Source organism: Macrobrachium rosenbergii, chromosome 23 (genome assembly GCF_040412425.1).
Source record: "Macrobrachium rosenbergii isolate ZJJX-2024 chromosome 23, ASM4041242v1, whole genome shotgun sequence".
NCBI classification, from domain to species: domain Eukaryota; kingdom Metazoa; phylum Arthropoda; class Malacostraca; order Decapoda; family Palaemonidae; genus Macrobrachium; species Macrobrachium rosenbergii.
Window position 1 is genome coordinate 38382322 of NC_089763.1, and position 20656 is coordinate 38402977.

Genomic DNA, 20656 nt, shown 5'->3' on the forward strand with positions numbered 1-20656 from the left:
ACCTGACAGGTCCCAGTGCTTGGTCTTTGGCCTAAATTCAGTATTCCATTCCACATGCAAACACATATGGTCACTGTGTATTTGTTAACATTAATTTTGGTTAATCTCTCTTAATACGAAGTTATGCAATTACATTTTCTGTATGTTTGTCATTTTCAAGGAGAATTAGTACTAAGTATCCAAAATTTTCATTTTTTATATTATTAGTCCACATGTTAATGGTATCATCATAATTTTTAAATCAATTCCAGGTGCAAAACGTAGGGCAAATAAAGTTCGTGGCAGACGAAGACCTACAGGCCATGGGCATGTCAAAACCTGAGGTTCGGAGGCTGAAGAAGTACTTTCACAAGTATTGCCCTCAGACATATCTCTCAAAGTTTAAGAAGGTAGGAGCTCCCTATTGAAAAATCTTTGGCATTTACTCTACCCAAATGCAATGAAGGAAACAGAAGTCTAACCTAAACTTAAATTGTTTTGAGGGTTGGAAAATATATCAGTGAGCAGGATGCTTAGAGATACTGTTCTGTTTTTGGCCAGATGTTGCTCTGCTGATTGTTAGTTGTTTATATTTTGTCCATTTTGGTAGTTTGTGTCAACCCATACAATTTTCATCTTGTTCTTGTGCTGATATATTGCGCTTTTATCAAGTATTTTTTGCTATCTTATGTTTTGTTGGCGTGTGAAAAACTACTTAATTTTGCTTTCCACCATTTCACATTATCCCTTAATTGTGTACTTTTATTCACGCATTTAGTTTGCTCACTCCACCACCATTTTCCTTTAGCCTTAGATAATGATTATAGCTGTCTTTACATTTCCTTTCATCACTTAGAATTGGTCGTCAAAGATGCTTTTAATCATGCATTTATATAATGTCCCTCTCGCCAGATTTTGCTAGCCCGTAAAGATGGTCTGGAATCTCCAGAAGTGGTGGTCCCTGATGAAGCCGGTGATCGACCAAGTGTCCGAGTCCCCAGTAAGCACATCATTCCTGCTGATGCCATCGTCATCAATAAGGAGTTGGGTGTCGGAGAATTTGGTGTTGTCCAGCAAGGCGTTTGGACGAATGAAGAAGGGGAACGAGTAAGTCAGACTTCCTATTTACATCTTGAAAACATGATGTTTCAATAAAAAGCAGTTTACAGAGGGTTGAGGGTACAAATCATAATGCTATTTGTGAAAAGTGACATTACTTCCCCATAAAGACTTGCAGTTCAGTTTGCAGTGTTAGAGGAAACAGGAAGAATCCAGTTTTTAGAGAATGTGTTTGTATATTTAAAATATTAATGTAAAGTAATTTGCTGATCCAAGCTTACTGTTCATTTTTCAATGTATGAGGAAAATATATGGTGTATAGATTCAGATGAAGACTTGAGAAGTAAAAGAAACCTCACCTATGTCTAATTTTCCTTTTTTTTTTTTCTTAGATACAAGTTGCAATCAAGTGTTTAAGTAAAGAAAGGTTGCAGACACAGCCCATGGAATTCTTGAAAGAGGCAGCCATTATGCATACTATAGATTCAGAGCACATTGTTCGACTTTACGGTGTTGTTCTAGATACAAATGCATTAATGTTGGTGAGTAAATTGTGTCAGTATAGGATTAAGACATTTAGGTTAGAAGTATATACAATATGTTTTGTGAAAAATTATAAAAAAAGAAAGAACAGTCTTGTAATCCAAGATAAGACTTACATGATTATTAATGCTTGCAGCACTTGTTTTAATGGTTATCTTATGATAACATTGTTTTAACAGATTTTAATTCATATGTCTGTTTTATTCCTGTTCATGTATATGTGTGATATTTACATTTTTATATATAGTAGATTATTTTGCAATGTTTTCCATTAATTGTTTGGTAATGTTTATGTACACTGTATTCATGTACGTCATGTTGTAGAGTTTGTGGTAGTACAGCACATTACTCTGATTATCACTCTGTATTTTTCTTGTTTGTGATGAACAGGTGACAGAGCTTGCTCCTTTACGTTCATTGCTTGAGTGCATAAAAGAACCATCCTTGAGAGTGAGCTTTCCTGTTACCTCCCTCTGTCATTTCTCCATACAAATCTGCGATGGCATGTCGTACCTGGAAAGCAAACGTCTCATACACAGGTAAGTTTTTGAGTCTGTGATATTATTTTGAATAAATTGTGCATCATTAGTGTCAGGCTGAAATTACATCACAGGAGCTTACATTTGCAGACACTCTATGAAATTGCTGTAATAAAACTGAGAGGTGTCATGGCGCCATTGAACTGAAATTCATTCAGGAAATGTGAAATGGAGGTTAAAAGTCTTTATTTTATAACCTTCAATAGTCATGAGAATGCCACGTTAGCAATGTACTCTTAGTATTACTTTGTATAATTTTCCTAAAATTATGACTATCTTTGAATGATAGGGAAGGAGAAAAGTATTTTTTGCTGGTAAACAGTACCAGTTTTGGTCAGTCTTAGACCTTAGGTATTGCCTCAAAAAATTTTATTGGTTATGTGGTAAATGAAAGACAGGTTTTGAAAATGTATTTCTCTTTCATTTGAAATTTTCCTTGTCTTTGCAGAGATCTTGCAGCAAGAAATATCCTGGTGTTCTCAAAAAATAAGATCAAGATATCAGATTTTGGCCTTTCCAGAGCTTTAGGAGTTGGAAAAGATTATTACCAAACTAATTTTAATGTCAACCTGAAGCTTCCAATAGCTTGGTAAGTACCAGCATACTCAGCTATTTTTTGTTTCTTTGATATTTTTTCATGGTATTACGAAAGAGACAGTCTTGCCCGTATTCACAGGTTTCAAATGGTCAAATATTTGTTTTTGGTTTTTTTAAATTAATTTTTTCATATCTCAAGAAAGCTTGTTATTCTGTGCTTGATGGAGGTTACTTATCTTTGGTATAGATTTGAGGGGCTACATTATAAAGGTTTAGGACCACATGGATGTTTTAGGTACCAATATATTATCATTTTTTATTATGATGGGAAATGGTACAGTATTTGAAGTTTCATCTTTGACATTTGTATAAGAATAACCCAACCACACTACCACTTTATTATCTATTCTTGCCTGAATTATTGGCATGAAACTGAAACGCCATAAAACCAAGTCACATTCCCAAGATCTGATAGGGTTGACTCAGTTAATTTGCTCTACAGTATACAGTAGTGATAATTGGAAAAATAGAAACCTAAAGAAATTGAACAGCCAAAAGGGGATTAGAACAAACAGACGAAAAATAACAGGTTAAAAGCTTTGTAGCTAATGGCTGAAGGAACACTGCAAGAAACATTTAATGCCATTTCCACTGAGCCAAATAGTGCATTCTCTGTTATCGTTATTGTGTAAATTAGATTAAGAAGACCACAGTCAACTATTTAGATTTCCGTGGCTGGTCTGGGGGAGTTATTTTCAATTGGGAGTAGAAAATCGAAGAGAGGTAAAGTTTAAAAAATTGGACAGGTAGGTGGGAAGAAACAAAAGGATTTGAGTGAAAAATAAATAGAAAGCAATACACCTAGATGTTGCAAAGAACATTTAGTGTTAGGGGAAGTCCTGGTTGAAGTGGAAATTGGTTCTGTAAAAAGGGGTATGACATTTGTCATATTATTCATCCCAGCAACATGTTTTGTCACATCAACTACTTGAGATATACAGTGTATACAGTGATAGATTTAGGAGATTGAACTGTATTACAAACATGTATCATCTTTGACATTTGTGCGTTTAAGGTGCTTGCTATATATGACAGAGCAATATATAACTTTGTATATCCACTAATGACTATACTGTTATTCACAGGTGTGCTCCTGAATGTATAAATTACTTGAGATTTACTTCTGCATCGGATGTGTGGGCATTTGGCGTGACTTTATGGGAAATGTTTAGCTATGGTTTTCAGCCGTGGGCAGCATTAACTGGTCAACAAATACTGGAAGCCATTGATGAGCCTAACTTCCAAGTAAGTTGTGTATTATATTACAGAGTGTATTTACTGTGAAGTACATTCAGCTGCACAACCTAGATGAGAATTATTGTATTGGATGGGGAAATTTTCCGGATGAAAATTTTATGCATTTTAATAGCTTCCACACCTGGTTTGGCTTATTCATCATTATTGTGAGGTATAGATAATGCTGAGATTTCCAAGAGTGAGGTGAAGTATTGTCTTAAATGATGTAAAGGTTTTATCACTCAGATTGTAATAGTAATGTAGAACTGGGCTGTATATTTCCTTTAATAAATGGCACATTTAGAATAAAGTTATTGAAAATGTTAGTCAAGTACCCATCCCTTTTTGAGTTTTTACAAAACCAGGAAGGTAATTTTTAATTGTAGGTGCTTTTGTTAATGTATGGATTGTTTTTATTATTTCTAGAGGCTAGAGCAACCAGAGGCTTGTCCAAAAGAATACTACTCAATCATGCTAAAGTGCTGGCAGCATGATCCTTTAAAAAGACCCAAGTTTGCAGGTCTTATGGAAATTCTTCCTGAGGTAAGTATTTTTTGGGGGTTTGTTAATACCATTAATGCAGTATTTGGGAAAACCGGAAGCGGAACATCGTAAAATCGTCAAAAATCATGTACTGCTCTGGGTGCACATAAAACACCATCATCAAAACCTATAATTATTCTCCAAAAGTCATAACTGTATTGAGTGCTGTAAAATAATTTCTGATGAAAATATCAGCCCTTGAAAACCGTACTATGCCTGTAGGGAAAGGAAGCTTATCATTGTACTGTTTATTCCAAAAGTCATAACTGTTGATTTTTTTGATGAAAATATCAGCCCTTGAAAATTACTATAGGTTTATTCTCAGTTGATTTTTGTGACTTGATTGGCTTTAGTTTTCTATTACTTGAGATTTGGATTGTGTAACCTATTATGTATTTGAGAAAATCCAATCTGAGCACGAGTACTATACCCAAGACAGAACACTTTTGGAAGGCATGGAATCCGTATGTGGTTTTTATCTGGAAATATTTGAATATCATCAAAGATTTTTTATGTTATGAGGTATTAATGTATTCAATTTTATCTTTCAGTGTAAACCAGAACAGGTGCAAATTGTTCGGGACTCTGATGATCCTCCTGCTACACCAGGGGGTAAAAGAGACAAGCTACAGTATTCTGTTGGTGATGTTATCACGGTACTTGACAAACGGTGAGTCATGTTGTGGATATAGTTTTGACTGAAAAAGTACTAAATGAAGTTTTTTATTACATGACAGTTTCTATTTCATATATGTACTCATATTTGTTCCTAATATTTTTTCTTGTAGGATGTAGTAATGTTTTTATTTGTGATAATGATGAACATGTATAATGTGGTTTATAGTTTAATATTTAATTGTCTGCAAATATTGCTGAGCTCTCTCTCTCTCTCTCTCTCTCTCTCTCTCTCTCTCTCTCTCTCTCTCTCTCTCTCTCTCTCTCTCTCTCTGGATTAGTATAAAACCAAAACAGAGTAAACCCACAGTATATTTTAACTGACTTGAGTACAAATAGGAAGCAAAGTAGAATTGTTGTTAAGCTGCCTGAGAATTGGACCTACTGATTTAACTTGCTCTTACTTAGTGATGACCACTCCTTGTGATCCAATTCCTTTGTGTACACAGTTCAGTACAACATAATTGTGGGACAGTATTTTGTGTGAATTCCCAAATTTCAGGAGGTAGCTAAGGCTAAGTATTTGACATAGTAATCTTCAAGATTTTTGTTTGAATCTTTAACATTTTTATCTTATCCAGTAGCAGTAAAGTTTCTACTAAGTTGTAATTTATTAGGTACAACAATTAATTTCATTCACTTTCAAAGAAAGACCTTTCAGTGTCATCCTTATGATAACTGAGAATTTTTGCTCAATGTTCTAGTTAAACAAATTTCTCTCTCTCTCTCTCTCTCTCTCTCTCATCGTGCCTCTTGATTTCAGAAATTTGTTTTCCACAAAAATAGTTTGTGAATACTGATTTTGATAAACAATTCCTCCTTATAGACCAGTACCTGACAATCCTGCATTATGGAAAGGTGTGCTGAATAATGGGAAGACTGGTCTTTTCAATCCTGCAAACACAGTCACTTACTTAGGCACCAACATTCCATCTAACAAGTCAACTTTCCAGAGAGGAGGTTTGTATGATATTATTGTTTCTTCTTTGTGTTATTATCCATGTCACTGGTTTTGGGGGTGTATACAGATGGCTATTCTAATAATAGATTAATTGTGTTGAAAATCTTTATTGAAGGTTTTTGTAAATGGTGGTCCTATTGAAGGATATTAGATTGTAAAAATCAGTGTTTCCCTGTCATATCTGTATGTTTAATGTGTGGGGTAGCACCCATGGCTTCAATCAGTTGCATAAAACTACAGAGCAAAAAAGATAGTTTATAAACTTGAATGTAAAAATTAATAAAACTTGACATTAAGTACTGATGTTGAAGCAACAGTTATTTTTACCCAACAGATGGGAAAAATCCTTATTCATCACGACGGAGACTGAGACCGGAAATGATATCAGGGCCTCAGGGAGACTTTAAGCACACAGGACATGTTGGACTGGATGGAGCATACTTTGGGGATGTCTCCTTCCTCGGAGATAAGGTCCAAGATGGCAGATTTGTACAAAAAAGTCTTGATAAGGTCAAAGTGTGTTTTTTTTTTAGTAATTAGGAATTAATGTGTCAGTCACAGACTAGGATTTTGGTGCTGGGTATGATATAGCTAGATGTTTATTTTGGTTTTACTAATTTTGCCGTAAGTTTGATTTTTCCTTGTTTTACAAGAGATGATAGTTTTCTCTTGCATGAAATGGTTTTACTAAGAACTCCTGTACTGTATATTTTATGTACATGCTTTGCATATTAGTTACAGAGTCATGATAATGTATGTCCAACTATTTTAAGGATTTTTTTTTTTCATATTTTCTCTATCCTCATAACTTTTCTAGCCTGCTTCATTATCTAAATCCTCCAGTTTGGAATGAATAAATCCCATGAAAATATTTTTCATACCTCTGATAGTGTTATTTAAGCCTGCTAAGTTATCTTGGTCGTTCATGTTGAAATGAATAATTCTAAGACTGTGAAACCTTTTCATTTTTCATTGGTAGCAATAAGGGTCTCCTGAATTGATTGTTCTTTGTAAATTTGTTATACTTCTTTTTCCACTGCAGTTGTTGCCCGCTATTTGAGAACGGATATTTTAATCCAGTCCTGTTAGAGTTTGGAAATTAGTCTTTTGGTGCTGTCAGATTAACTAACATCATTTTAAGCATGTATTTTCTTTGATGATATTTGTGGTGTCCCATTATTTATACAGTATAGTGTATAAGTAGTGTTATTGTCGTATGTCATTTTTTGTAGTAGTTATTAGCAAGAAACTGCCTTGATCCTTCGTCAGTCTTAGATATTTGACAAAGTGTGGCCTCTTATATCTCTGCATTAGATAAACTTTAAACGTCCTTGAATGTTGCTTTGCCCATCTAAGCCCTGTTATTTTGTAAATCTTTTTTCTTCTAAGTTCCATATTATGTAATTTAGAATTATGTAATTTATTGTTTGTCTTCATTTTAGAGTTAGCCCTTTATCCATCAAATGATATGTATAGTATGTCAGTTATTTTATTGTAGTGACTAGATTTATCGTTCTTTGAATATTTCAGTCATCAGTATCTGATAAATCAAGTTTCTATTGAGTAGTGACACATTCATAGCAGCAGTAGTAGTTGTTGTGCTTTTAGAGTACAACTTCTGATAACATAAAATTCATCCCACAGTACAATCAACTTCCGAAGCAGATAGTGACTCCATATAAACCCTCTGACGACCATGATCAGTCCACATCATTAACGAGAGCCAGCTCAGATGTGTCAGATCGAGCGCCTTTACTCAAGAAGGTAATGTTTGTGTTTTGTGTTGTTACTGCCATAATTTTAAGACAGGTTTGAATCATACTGTTACAAGTACTGATACAGATATTAGTTATGAAGAACCACGTGAATCGTAAGTTATATTAAAGTGTGATATACTTGTCCAATTTATTTATGAGCATGACCTAAACATTCAGTCTTTACTTTGAAGCAATTGATCATGAAACTAGTATGGTCAGCCATTAAAAAGTATTTTGCTATAAAGGATGTAATTTTATGATGATTAATCATAAATTCTGTATTGTTTATGGTAGTATTTGATACAGAAAATACCAGTGCCCCCATGCTTAGTGGTTTTTCATGAAGTAAGCATAATTTTCTTTAATAGAAAACAGCTGCAAATTAGTGACTACCTATATTCAGTGAAAACAGCTGCAAATTAGTGACTACCTATATTCAGTGATCATAAATTCCTTTCAGATGCATTTTAAAGTCAGGAGAGTCTGAGTCATTGCTCGTAACAAGTAGAATATTGTCTGCGTCAGCACATTTGTTGAAAGTCATTTATAAATTCTTTTATGTCTTGTTAGGTGGGAGATAAAGGCAAATCTGGGCCTGCAGCAGATCACAATTGGTCAGATACAGCAAGTGAGGACCAGCCTGACAGTCCAACAAATTCCCGTCAAACAGATCATGAATATCATGAGATATCTGACGAGGATGAGCCATTACCAAAGATTGAGGTGAGGCAATATCCTGAATTTTCACAGCAGGTAAAAGAATGCAAGGAACTCATGTAGTTTGTAATTTTTCAGGTACATTATTGATAGTTACTCAAACATTGTGAAAAATATTACTATGGAAATATAGATCATAAATGTAGTTTGACATTTACAACCATGCAACTTGCTGCATATTTCTAAGTATAACATGTTAGTAAGCATGTATGTCAGTTTAATGACAGTCACATGTGTAATTTTATACATCAACAGCCCTTCAAGAGTAGCTCATTTGATCTGGGTCCAAGCTTAATGGATGAAGTCTTCAAGGCCTTAGGTAAATCTACATCATCGGGACCATCATCGCTAGATGCTCCAGCTTCATTACCTCCATTAAGCCCTAACCAGCAGTCTCAGGCACTGTTGGAGGACAACGAAAATCACAATGTTAAGAATGAAATCAAAGAAATGGCATCTAAGTTCTCCAACAAAGATAGTTCTAAAAAGAAACAGGCTGTGGTTAGTATCTGTTTTGAGGTTCGTAGTTTTAATGTTACTTTATACTGATTATTATATAAACCTGAAACTATTACTTATTATCTTTGAAGCTCAGTTTAGGTATAAAAGAGTGTTTCGAAATTCTTGTCCTGTTGCCATTACAATTTTCTTTTGTGCATATAGTATGGTGGATGAATTTATTTAGAGACCTTCAACCAAAATATAAACAGTCTTAAAATTTTTGAAACTGAGTGGGAACAAATTGGCAGACAAATCATTGAATATAATAAAGGTATTTAGAATTTGAAGCTTCAGTGATGTGAATTCAGATATGCTATAACATTATTTTTATAATGCCTTACTGTTACTACTCTCTCTTGATATAGACATGGAGTAGTGTCTTATATGGTTACATTGACTAGTATTAATTTGCTATAATTACTCATTTTCTAAAGAAGTTTTTTGCAAGTTAGTCTTTGTTGTAATGTTCCAGTGTATTCATTTCTAGGTAAAGCCTATATCTGCAACAGACCAGAAGACACTAGACTCGGCTATAGCGATGGCAAATGAGTTAGCTTCTAAAAGTATGTTGGAGTTGGACAGTAACTTGGAAAGCTCTGCAGATTCTGATGGTGCACAAGACTCTCCTCCTGTAACCCCCTCTTCTCCTAGTAAACAAGGAGGGTCCCGTTTCTCTTTCAAGTAAGTACAAGAACTAATTCTGGAATTAGAGCATGAGAAAGTTTAAGTCATGTAGCCAAAGGGAAGAGAGCTGAGTTAGTTGCTGAGAAAGTATGAGGAAGAAAGCAGTGTAACTGGAGGCTTGAAAAATACATAGACTGACTTGAAGAAGCTAATTTCATTACTAGCCCATCACTCACTTTTACTCATTGCAGTCTTTTGTCTGACTGACAGAAGATCAGTATTAGCACTATACAAGTGCTTCCTGAAGCTTCAGGTATCCATCAGTCACTTGCCTTGCTGTACAAGTGTCTGGGTTATGCAACAGCATGGTCTTATCGGCTAAATTGCCTTTGGGCAGAGTGATGTGTTTGTGATGGAGCAAATTGAGTTTTTTCATAAAACAAATTTAGCCAAAAGATTGCAGTGTCTGAAGACATTTGAAGACCACAAAGGGGGATGTATATGATTGATGGGTTGGTGTGAAAAACTCATTTTATTCTATAAAAAAACTAAGTGTTTGTAACCTTTAAAAGCTCGATCAAATTAATTCACTAATTTACTGAAATTGTTAGAATTTTATCAAATGTACTGAGGTCTTATACTTTAGCACTCAGAAGAAATTCTTAAAATTTGTATAAGCACAAAGCAGTAATATTAATATCTCAAGAGATGCATAGTTATCAAAAGCACGAGGATTCACTATGACATGGTTTTGGAATCATCATTGTTGATGGTGTTTCCATTTTCTAAGTGACAGCTTGGCTAACATTGGTTTTTAAAAAGAAGGTTATATGCACCAAAGGTAATACTAGCATTTTTATACCTGCAAGAGGAGTTTTGTGACTTGACTTTAATATATTGTATGCTAATGAAGGCTTGCCCCCATTAGAATAATGATGTATTACTCCAATATATTTTTAGGTAGGAGAAGAAAATTCAGTATTGTAATGGGTCTTTTTATATACCATAGATTTCCATCAAAGGGAAGTCCCAAGCCTGAAAGACGGCACTTCAGTGTTGAGGCAGCGTCCATTCCTGACATCCAAGTAAGTTATTAGTGTTGGGTTTTGTGGTATGAGGTAAACTGTTATTTGCTTTTAAAAATAACAGCTCTCCAGTTTTTATTTTAGATATAAGTTTGCTTCCCCAGCCATTGATCAGATTTGAGGATTGTTAGTAGTAAGTAATAAGGTCCTCTAGTCAGTTTTCACAACTGCTTTCAACATTTTGTGTTATGGTAGAAAAATTAGGCTAAGAAACAAACAGAAATGATTATTAAGATTTTGAGCCAAAGAATTTTTATCCTGTTAATGTTAGGGTTACTTGAATTGTGATTTGTAATAGAATTTTTTCATATCATATCTTTTTGTTAGCGTACTTTATAATTTTATGTTAGTGAATAATTTTGGAAGATACCGTATTAACATTCTGTTTTGAAGACGATTTGTAGCTGATTATATCCCTTTTGTAATTTTGTAGGGCTAACAAGAAGAGCTTCAGGCTCTTTTTCGAGTTTTTAGAAGAATTATTAGAAAGATGCTTCAAAAACTTGATGTCATTGTTTACATACTCTGAACTTTTAAAGAAAACATCAGTACAAGACTTAATGAAAAGTAGTTATTTGGTGTAGAAGTACTTCATGATACATATACTGTACAGTAATGTATTACTACGTACATATGTGTAACTGGAACTGTGTTTACTTTATTGTAATGGATCTGTCAGAGGTCATATGTCAGCTAAAATAGTAATTGATAAAATTCACTATTTAGAACAACTGAAAGTTTTGTAAATTTGATTAGCTTTGTAAATAGTAGTAAGTTGTTTTTGTTTGTTTTAAAATTGTAATGTGTGAGATGTTTTGCCCTAAACTGTTATGTCATTTTGGTTGAAAGAAAGAGGTTTCTTATTCTATATCTTCTAGAAACTGATTTCTCTGAATTTACATAAACCATGATATGTAGTTTGCGAATATTCCTGAGCATTTTGATGTAAAGAAAGAATTGCGTGGTTTGATATACAGCATTTTCCCTTTATGCAGTATTCAAGAAGACCATTTGGTAGTTCAGTTCTATTTTACTAACCCTACTAACAGAGAACTACATTTTATCATGATTTTTTCCCTTTTTCTTTTCTTTGCAGTTGATCGATGAAGACATAGAAAATGTTTGATATGTTGGGTGGTTTAGGCTTATACACCTTCCCTTCGAATCTTTTTTGTTGCTTGTATATTTGACAATCCTTAGTTATTCTCCCTGCATGGATCATGTTTAGTTAGAATTGATTTTGTTTGTATGCTGATAATCTGTACGCACCATAACACTTTGTTTACGTATTTGTACCATGCATTTACTTGTAGTGTTTTAAGATTTTGGTATTAAGCTTTAATTTTCATACTGTATGTTGTTTCTCATATGCTGCCAAAAAAGTGCTTTCCTGTCCAAAGGAGACTTTTAACATTAGATTTGATGCAGATTGTGTAATGATGGGTTGTAGTGTGAACTGTAAATGAAAATGGAAGGTAAGATATGGGTTGCTGTCATAATTTGATGAATTCAGTAGTGTTTACTTGAGGTTCATAATGGCATTGATTATGAAAAGTATGAAAATAGATTAAGAGTAATAGGAGAGGAGCTTTCTTTTCAATTAATAATTCAGTGCAAATATGGAAACAACCATTGCAAAATGACCGTGAACAGCATTTGTATAGGTTATTCGTCCCTTGTTGCAAATCCTTGAACTCTGCTGTCAGGTGATTATTGCTCTATTTTTTTCACATCTCTTCCTTATTCTAAAGGAGATAGGTCTCCATGATACCTTTGGTTCTGCTGTATTTGACCTCTCTTACTGTGCCTGTAGACTTTTGGTTGTATCTAGTCCTTCGCTTATTTACTACCCTTTTAATCACATCATTAACATGCAAAATGTTTCTTAGGGACCAGGCACTACCTCCTCTGAATATTTCTAAATATTATTAGTCCTTAACTCAAAAATAATGTGCAAGGTGGGTTTTCAGGTTAGTTTGCTTCTCATTGCAATGTAGAATTATTTGAGACATACTGTTGTCAGAAAATTTATGTAATGATGATCAGGAGTAGCAACTTGAAATGAGGGTGAACATTTGTAACTTTTTTTATTGTAAAATGTTATTCATCAGGTGCATCTCAAGTACAAAAGACCAAAGGTAGGACAGTCAGATATTTAATTATAAGTTTTGAGGTGAGTTTTTTATTGCTTAAGAATCTGAATAGCAACAGGTTTGGTAAAAAATTTAGTATGTTACTAAATATTGATTGAAGTATTTTAGAGTGAATTTATACTTAAAACACCCACGGTTTTTATTATATAGTATTGACCATAGCTAACAAGACAGGTTGAAGAATAATGAATTATGACTTCAGTAATTCTTATGTGATACTGACCATTATGTTGAAAAATATAAGCATACTATTAGGCCCTTAAATGCGGTAATTATGGCTGGGTTCCCAGATTTTCAAACATATGGTGGGGATCCCCAGTCATGTTGTCATGTCAATGGGCTTGTCATTAAGTTGCAGAATTGTCTTTTTCTAAACTTCTCAAATTTCAAGTTTTAATCCCCCAACTAAGTCGTTATCCATCACCTCAGGAATGAGGCCTCACAGTGCTTCTGCCAGTTTTGATGTCAGTTCTAACAGTATTTCAAGAGCCAGATTAAACCTTTTATAACTGCACTATTGTCTCTAGCCTTAAAGGCCTCTGTGAAGCACATCTTAATTTTTAAGAGTACTTTGACTTTAATCTTGGTAAACTACTAAAAATACAATAGCCACAATGGTACTAAAGATAAACTCCAATGATAAAAGCAAATGTTGACAAAGCCATTGTTAATTTGCCCAAATACAATTTTAGCTTCTTGATTACTATCTGATGTTCAGCCTTATATTCAAGGGACCTTTTATTGTGACAGTATTAGTTTATAGTTATAATTGCCAGAGGTTTTAAGGACAAGTCACAAGTACATGCTTTTGTTCTTAGTGTTCTGAAGTTGGTGTTTTATTATGAACTATTAGTTTGTCCATGAATGTTAGAAAGTGAAATTCATTGACACTCCCAGTAAGATGCGTCAAGTGCCTGTGTAGACTAAAACTATCCGTCCACCAGTTTTGTCAGTCAGGTTTTTGGCATACCTTAGAGAATACCTTGAGTAAATTACTGTCACGTTTCATTGGAGAGTAAACTGTCCATTTTCTAAAACAGTTTCCCGTCCATTTATCCATCTCGTGCCATTATTTAATAGAGTCTTGATTTTTGTAACTAGCTAATACATTGTACATAGTTTCATTTTCATGGTTAGCATAATTTGTTTTTAGTATTCAGTGCTGAAACTAATTAAAGGCACTGTCTTTTGACTAAGCAATTAAATAATAGGGATTATTATTGGGATGCTAGTGATCATAAAATAGATAACATTTTAAGTTGTTCTGTATATTTTTTATCCATACTGTGTAATCAAGGATGTCTCACTTCTTGACAGATATTTTCCAGTTCTGTAATTTTGTAGCCATTAGGAACATACCTCAGTTAAATTTGGCAGTATGATTCAGTTATTTACGGGGTAAATGACCACAGTATACTAGGTGCGACTGCCAGTGTCTTGGAAAATGACCCAATTATTCAGGGACAAAGGACTATCATTTGTATTAGTATACCTGATATGAAGGTAATGGGGAATATTATACATCCTGATAGACAGCAGGTGAGGTCATCAGAGCTGTCATGGTCAAGAGAAACTGTGTTCTGTCATCATGAAATGAATGGCTTACAATAGACTGTCCTAGTGTCAAGATTAAGAATTCCTTCCTTGCAAGTTCATAAGTAAATTCATCCTCTGTTTTATTTTTGTAAGTTCCGTTCTCATCTGTTAATTGATTTCACTAATTTGTTACTAAAACAGACATTGTTTGTTTTTGAAGTACTTTAATTTAACAATTCCAGTTTGGTGCTATTAAGAGGTGCCTGTTTTGTCTGGCACTTCCATGTATATGTCATTTCAAATTCAGCACTGGATTTTTTTATTCGTTTTAGTAGTATTTTCATACAAGATTCATGCTACTTGAATCTTCACAATAAAAGATTAGAGAACTGAGGTAGACCAGTTTAATATTTGAAGAATAGAATGAAAGTGGTAGGGTCTTATAATTTGCCCAACATACTTTTCAAGAACTTTAGTTCATCATCTGTTAGTGGTTGAAAGTATAGTATATGTAGTTATTTTAAAACATTTAAAATATACCAACCTATGGTTGCAGGATCTTTCAAGTTTTTGTAGGTAGACTTTCAGACAATTGTTGTAGTTAGGATAGTGATTGTAAATTGAGATGTTAAGTCATACATTTTAACATTGATCTGAATTGTAACTTTTCAAGTTTTTATTGTCTCCTTATCGTAAGTCACTTTGCATAAAACTAGCAATTTACCAGTTTTAATTTTGAAATTGAAAATGGTGTAGAATATACTGTACTAACTTTATGAATGCATTTTTACTAAGGTGTCTTATGTTGTGGTACAGTATAAGTGATAAACTTACAGATTCCCTAGATGGTAATTCCTCCCTCTGTACCACTGTTTGTTATTCTCCCAATCAGATATAGATATCTGGAATAAAGAAAGTAAATGTATGGTACAATATATGAAGGCAACCACATTCTCACTGCATGGCCCTCTATGTATCCTATTAATTTTACAAATAAATACTGTGTAAGGAATGATAAGAATGAATGCCATTTACTTTGTATGTTATTTGAAAAAAAAAAAAAGCAGGGAAATGTTTGTAAAGGAAGCATCAAATAAATTACTTTACAAATATTTTATTTTGTATAATGCTTTTCATTCTTATGTTTTAAGCATATGTCTTTTGTTTGTAACCTAATTATTTCTGCATATGGTCAGAAATTCAAAGAAAAAGTGCACTGTTGCTGGAAGTGGGCCAGTGGCATAATTGTTGATAAAATGTTTTTCTGCGGTACAGTATTTTGAAATGAATCTTAATAGAAATTATAGCCATAAGGAGCAGTATTTCATTATTAACTGATATTTTGATGTGCCATTTGATTTTACTTATCATAAAGTATTATGTATGATACTAGAGTTTGTATATTTAATAGAATAAAATTTTGTAGAATTGAACACTGTAGTTGGACATGGGACTCTGTATTAGTTTCAGAACTGCATGAAGAAAATGTACAAGATTAATGCTGTGTTTGGATCTATGGTTAGGAAAGTATAGTGACATGAAATGAAGAGTGACTCCCATATTTTCAAGAAAATACATTCTAGCTTTTAAAAATGATCTGATAATAATATTGTAGTAAGGACTATACAGTAATCTTATTACATGTAGAAGCATTGCAGCCTCAATTGAAGATAAGGAAGAGTGAAAATAAATGAGTTTGGAATCCAACCTTTTTGACAAGTTTGTCTTTGCATGTTAAGTGTTCCTGATAGGAATATCTTGATTGTAGCAAAACATGCTGCATAACTGTCTTTTGTTCATATTCCATACACTGTGTAATTGTGTACAATACATGTTAAGAGTTGCTGTTTGATCAACTGTCTCAAAGTGTATATTACAGTATAGGTGCGTAATATCCATTAAATTGCATGAATTTCAGTACCCCTTCTAAGATAAAATGAAAGATCATTTTACTGCAGAAATAATTACAGTACTTGTAGTGGCTTAAGTTTTTGTATGTAATTGTATACATGAATGTTTCTGTAATCTCTGCTGTCAAATAGAATGCCTTCATGAATTTTTATAGTACATATTATGGTTAATACCATTCCATTTTATACAGAATCCTGTTTCTTTTCCCCTGATGCATGCTTTGCATGTTCTTATAGTTCACCTGACTTAGCGGCTTATATAATTAGAATAGTAGATTTACGACTACATAGTTTTATTCATTTGCCTATAACAAGTGATTTTGATGCTGTGTTGTAAAGTCTTTTTCCTTTATTTTGTTTTATGTTAGCATATTTGTTTTTTATTTGCCCCAACACAGTCAAGCATATCAGAGGAGGCCAAAGAAGTTTACAACTCCTTAGTGGACCGTCCAGGACTATGTGAACCTTTACCCTACCGCAGTGAACCCGACCCGCCAGTGTGTGAATCAGAGCCTGCTGAGCACAATCCATTACGCATGTTACGTGCTGGTGTCACTGTTAGACCCAAGATTAGGGGAAATAAACATAATTTTAGTACTGGATTTAGCACTATAGAAAGAAGTCATGGTACCAAGTCAGGAGTGAGAGATGGACTAACAACTGCACAGAACAATAACTTTGATATTGGGACCCACCAGACTTTGCCCAAAGGTTTTAAGCATAGTAAAGTGCCCCCTCCTGTGAAGCCCAAACCAATGCCATTAGTTATACCCAATTCTGCTTACAATGCTACTGGTGACCCTGTTGCAGAGAATAACACAACATCTTCTGACAGTACAAGTACAGATGGAGGCAGCCATGATGCAGGAAATCCACTCCCTCTGCCTCCAAGAGATCGCACAAAACAAGCAGGCTCTTTGACAAAACCAAGGCATCAACGAAAGCACCCATTAATAATCCCAGGCGGAGTTGCCAATTCACTGCTTCGTGGAGGTGGACATACCCCTGCCTTGGGAGGTAATTCTGAGAAAAATGAAGCCCCAAGCGGTCGTCTTGTTATTCAACATACACACAATCCTCATTTAGAATCACACAGTGCTGATACCCCAGCAAGTATATCAAGTCCAACCAGTGTTGATGGCTTCAGTAATGAAGATGGTGGTACTACTCCTGGTCCAAGACTGCCCCCTGCTAAACCTCCTAGACTTTTCACGTAAGTATTGCATTTCTTTCTTTTGCCTTTTATGATGGGAAATCTAACAGAGAGAATACAATGAGATACAGACCCTTCGTTAATAAGAAGTACTATCAATAAAGTTATGATAGATCTACAAAATATTAATCTATGTATTATTGTAGTTAGTTAGGTGCTTTACCAAGAAATGGGTCCACTGCTGTATAGTGTTGACGTAACAGCTGTCAAGGTACATTTATTGTCCTTTGCATCATTTGATATTTTACCAAGTTCTTCCTTTTGTGCTGGTGGTTATTTGCTTATGTATCGTTTTGTTGTAAAGGACATGGTGATGGTGAATTCTTTCATTCATTCTAGATCCTTTGCATAATTCCCATAATATTTGGTTAGTGTATGTTGGTAGTGCTTACTTCTGCAGTGCCCTAAGAGTTAAATATTTTTACTCAGTAGCTTGGTTATACTGCTTAATAAAAATAACACACTCTTTTTATATTTCTCTCGGGTTGTTCTGCTAATTTAAGTCATAAGTTGAGATTAAAAACTTTATCTTTGCCATTGATATCATGGTTAACAATCAGTATAAACTAAGGGTTAGTAGGCTAAAAACATTGACCATTTGCTCTACCCATAAGCTGTACTTGACAGGATTGGCAGGTTCTTTGACATTTGTACAACATTTGAAAACTGATTATATTTACTGCTTCATGCTCTTCAGGACCCATTCTTCAGACATTTCTCACAAATGTTGTAAATGTTGGCATATATTGGTTGCTTCATGATATATTCTCTATCTCTGCCACAAGATGGCTTTGCTGTCCTCTCCCCAGGTACTTTAAGGTTTTGAACACCAAGGTTTTTTTAATACCCTTGAATATCAAAAGCAACACACTATATAACATTTACGACTTAAAAACCCATATTACACAAGTTATACTGACAGCTTCAAAGCTTCATCTGATGCAGGATTTGCTGCAATATCAGCTAATGAAACAAGTCAGTTTCAATTACCCAGTAATATGGTTAGCAATTAAGATTATTAAAGATATGGGTTGACAAAAATTGTAAATTTTCATTGATGAAAGAGGTGCTTCAAAATCTCTTCAAGAGTATTGTACAAAACCCTTTTGTTCAGCATTCCATGAATTATCTAACACCAGTGTAGACTTTGAAATATGTTGGATCCTTGCTCATGTATGCATGAAAGGAAATGATGCTGATCAAGCAGCCAAAGTTGCAGCTGTTGTGACCAAATCAAGTACAGTATTCAGATTCCTGTCTGCTACCTTTCATTTCATAATTCCTGTAACCCTACCTCAGTTAAGTAGATTCACTCTTTTGGATAAAGCAAGATGTGTTTTTCTTCACCATTGATTTTTCTTTCTATGACAGGTTAGAATAGGACAACTCCCCTTTCCCATTAGCCTTAACACAGAGATGTACAATTATTTAATTGGTCATGCATTAAGAGTTCCCTGTTTTGTTTTACAGGTATAGATAATAGAATACCCTATTCATATTTATAAAATTGTTAATAGATTGCAGTCGTTTACCCCTAGAAATTGGTACTGTACTTAATCATAAGTACGAGGGTCCTGTATCTACAGTCTGATAGTAAGAGGTCACTCTTTATAGGTTCTAATCTTGTTTCTCCTTATCACATTCATTTGATGCAGAATGTATTTTGTTCAGGTGCTGAGATTTTTGGCTAGATTTTTCAGTTTATATTACTGATTTGGTGTTGAAAAAATTAAAATATTTATGATTTTTCTTAAATAAGCATTCTCTTTATCAGCATTCATCTAGTACAGTAAAATTTGATAGTGTAAAATCCAAGCTCAGATAATTTTCACTTTTTCCTATACAATTTTCTTTGTGACCAGGGTAACTAACTGATTAGTTAGTTAGTTAGTCACAGAGGCTGACATCTGGTGTCCCCATATAATTCTTGATAGACTCTGTACTGGTTTAGTTTCAGTACATCTCTGTTAATGTTGTGAAGGGTAATATTATTTTGCTATTCATTGAAAGCCAAAGATATTTCTGCCTGACCTTGCTTATTTCTGTTCTTATATTTCAAGGATGAGGGAAGTAACTTCAGATTGACTTGGTTAACTCTACTCATAGAGGTCATCTGTTGCTGTAAATTTTCAAGAGGTATCAATGTAAAAAAAAAAAAAAAGTTTCCTCTGTGTTCATTATTCCTGTGCAATATGAGCAAGACCCTCCTCCAAGAACAATTGTTTGATGCATGCTTCTGTATATGCCACCTACAAGCAACTTAAGTTTTTGCCCAACCCTTTAGACCACCCCTAAGAGTTGAGAATTTTGGCTTGATTATCTGTATACTTTTTTTTTCCAATGCAGTGATCAGTTTTTATTTTTGCTCTACAGTATAACTAAATTACAACAGATAATTGATGGCTCTTAGAAAATTATAAATCTTATTGCTTTCATTTAGTTCACAATGATTGGTAATTAAAAAAAAATACATATCCTGATTACTCATTATGCTGCAAGATTTTGCCAGTTCTGCTTGTCAGCCCCCAAAAAATAGATATTGTCTTTAGTTTCAAATGGTGAGGACACCATTTTTTTTTTATTTTCTTTCCAAAGGCTGTCTTGATACTAGAATCACCAAACAATATCTGATGTAATTTTCTTTTGCTTTAGTTTGATATAGTAGCCAACTTGAAGGGAGTTAGGTTTTCCTCATTCTAATGAAAGTAACTACTATATGGTAATACCCTTACCCATTTGTAACAATAATAATTGTGTTGAATATTACTGATGCAGTGATTCAAGTCTTCAAGACAATATCCAAGAGATCAGTCTTAGAATGTTATGGATGTTCAGCATCAAGCATTAATTAAGGTTCTTTCCTACATCTGAAAAAAAATACAGCTTATTACTGTGTACACATGACCTTAGCACTTAAACTGAATAGCATGTTGTGACATTGAATGATTTAAATGCAATGTTGAAACTCATGGATTCTCTCTCCTTTTCTGTAGTTTGTTTAAAAAGTTAGCAATGTAAAAATATTCTC

The 20656-nt window shown here is 34.0% G+C and overlaps 1 protein-coding gene across 50 annotated transcripts in view; it reads left to right on the forward strand.

The window, feature by feature from the left end:
• Window positions 1-20656, forward strand: part of Ack-like (activated Cdc42 kinase-like) — a 290732-nt gene that overhangs the window by 263189 nt on the left and 6887 nt on the right. For 10 of the 50 annotated variants that reach the window (XM_067125738.1, XM_067125746.1, XM_067125744.1 and 7 more), the window contains 16 exons: window positions 252-389; window positions 892-1086; window positions 1431-1580; window positions 1972-2120; window positions 2569-2709; window positions 3803-3962; window positions 4380-4496; window positions 5048-5166; window positions 5998-6131; window positions 6467-6603; window positions 7777-7896; window positions 8460-8612; window positions 8862-9107; window positions 9595-9788; window positions 10741-10816; window positions 16814-17628. In XM_067125738.1, the coding sequence (XP_066981839.1) occupies window positions 252-389; window positions 892-1086; window positions 1431-1580; window positions 1972-2120; window positions 2569-2709; window positions 3803-3962; window positions 4380-4496; window positions 5048-5166; window positions 5998-6131; window positions 6467-6603; window positions 7777-7896; window positions 8460-8612; window positions 8862-9107; window positions 9595-9788; window positions 10741-10816; window positions 16814-17628 (3044 nt within the window). Of the gene's footprint in view, window positions 1-251; window positions 390-891; window positions 1087-1430; window positions 1581-1971; window positions 2121-2568; window positions 2710-3802; window positions 3963-4379; window positions 4497-5047; window positions 5167-5997; window positions 6132-6466; window positions 6643-7776; window positions 7897-8459; window positions 8643-8861; window positions 9108-9594; window positions 9789-10740; window positions 10817-11912; window positions 11937-16813; window positions 17629-17774; window positions 17840-19688; window positions 19765-20656 lie in introns of those variants that run through there. The other 40 variants (XM_067125710.1, XM_067125711.1, XM_067125717.1 and 37 more) reach the window with 12 other exon arrangements.